The sequence below is a fragment of the Henckelia pumila genome, chromosome 2 (genome assembly GCF_033568475.1).
Source record: "Henckelia pumila isolate YLH828 chromosome 2, ASM3356847v2, whole genome shotgun sequence".
Classification (NCBI taxonomy): domain Eukaryota; kingdom Viridiplantae; phylum Streptophyta; class Magnoliopsida; order Lamiales; family Gesneriaceae; genus Henckelia; species Henckelia pumila.
In genome coordinates this window covers 66179798-66181102 of record NC_133121.1, presented here as the reverse complement: position 1 = coordinate 66181102, position 1305 = coordinate 66179798, and the positions used below count along the sequence as shown (strand labels likewise).

Genomic DNA, 1305 nt, shown 5'->3' with positions numbered 1-1305 from the left:
TAATAAAAGAACATGGTGAGTGGCTTCTCCTACAATTTTTAAATTTATTTTATTACATGGGAATAAGGTTACCCTCGTTGCCTGTGGATCCACTGGTCCGGGTAAGCATATGTGAGGTCTGCCAAATTATCAATTGATCATCTTGTATAAACTACGCAGCGACACATACTGTGCTTACTCTATGATAGGGAGTTTTATGTGACTTAAGACATTTTTTTTTCTGAAGCAGAGAAAATAGAAACTTTCTATTTAAAAAAATAATTCTCTTTTAGTTTATATATATATTTAAAAAAAACATTCTCTTTCTAGGGTTAGGTTAGGTTAGGTTAGGGTCTTATATATTATTATATATATAAATATAATTTATTTTCTTTTCTTATTCCATCTACAAGAAAAACTGTTCTTGAATTATTTCAGCAAAATAAAAAAACCAAAAGCTCTGGCAAGCCGAAAAAGAAACCCCAAAATCTTTTACTTGGAAGAATAGTGAAGAATTAGCTAGGGTTACAGTAATCAATCTGAATGACGAAAAAGCAAGTAGTTGTTCGAAAAGAAGCTTTCCAAAGGGCTTGCAGCTCTCAAGTTGTCAGGACCGTAAGGTACGCCGAATGCCGGAAGAATCATGCAGCCAATATTGGAGGATACGCCGTCGACGGATGCCGGGAATTCATGGCGGCGGGCGAGGAAGGGACGGCCGCCGCATTCAGCTGCGCCGCCTGCGGCTGCCACCGCAACTTCCACCGGATGGAGGTGGAGACTGAGGTGGTTTGTAATAGTTCTTCCTCTTCACCTTCTTGAAAAATTAAACTCCCAACATATATATCTCTTACTTAATTTCTTGAAAAAAGTTGCAGCAATTGATCGATCATACATATCGCCTTTAGAAATATTAAAACGAATATGTGTGTTTACCAAAAAGAACATTTATTTCTTGTAAAAAAGTTTGTCATAAGATTTAGAGACACGAGATTTTTACTGGTTGTCTTCAAAGTATATGTATTGTATTGAAATGGAGACATATTCGAGTGAGAGAACATGTTGGCTCTGATTCAGCAAAAAAAATATATATATATATATTTCCCTCAAAGTTTTGTGGTCAAGGGAGATTTCATTCTCGTCGAGATCAAGCCGGGATCGGGCTAGAGATCCATCACCGATAGCAGCTTAGATTCAAAATCTAGATGAATTATTATATGAAATATTTCTTTCTTTTGGTTCTTTGTTTTGTTCAATATTGAATATTATGATCTTCAATTCCAATCACCAACAGCAGTACTTAAAACGACTCAACTTCTGACAAAACTA

At 35.9% G+C, this 1305-nt stretch overlaps 1 protein-coding gene across 1 annotated transcript; it reads left to right on the top strand.

The window, feature by feature from the left end:
* Window positions 1-496: 496 nt before the first annotated feature.
* LOC140885374 (mini zinc finger protein 2-like) lies at window positions 497-1039 on the top strand. Its single transcript, XM_073292337.1, has one exon. The coding sequence runs from the start codon at window positions 523-525 to the stop codon at window positions 796-798; it is 276 nt and encodes a 91-aa protein (XP_073148438.1). The 5' UTR covers window positions 497-522; the 3' UTR covers window positions 799-1039.
* Window positions 1040-1305: the final 266 nt, after the last annotated feature.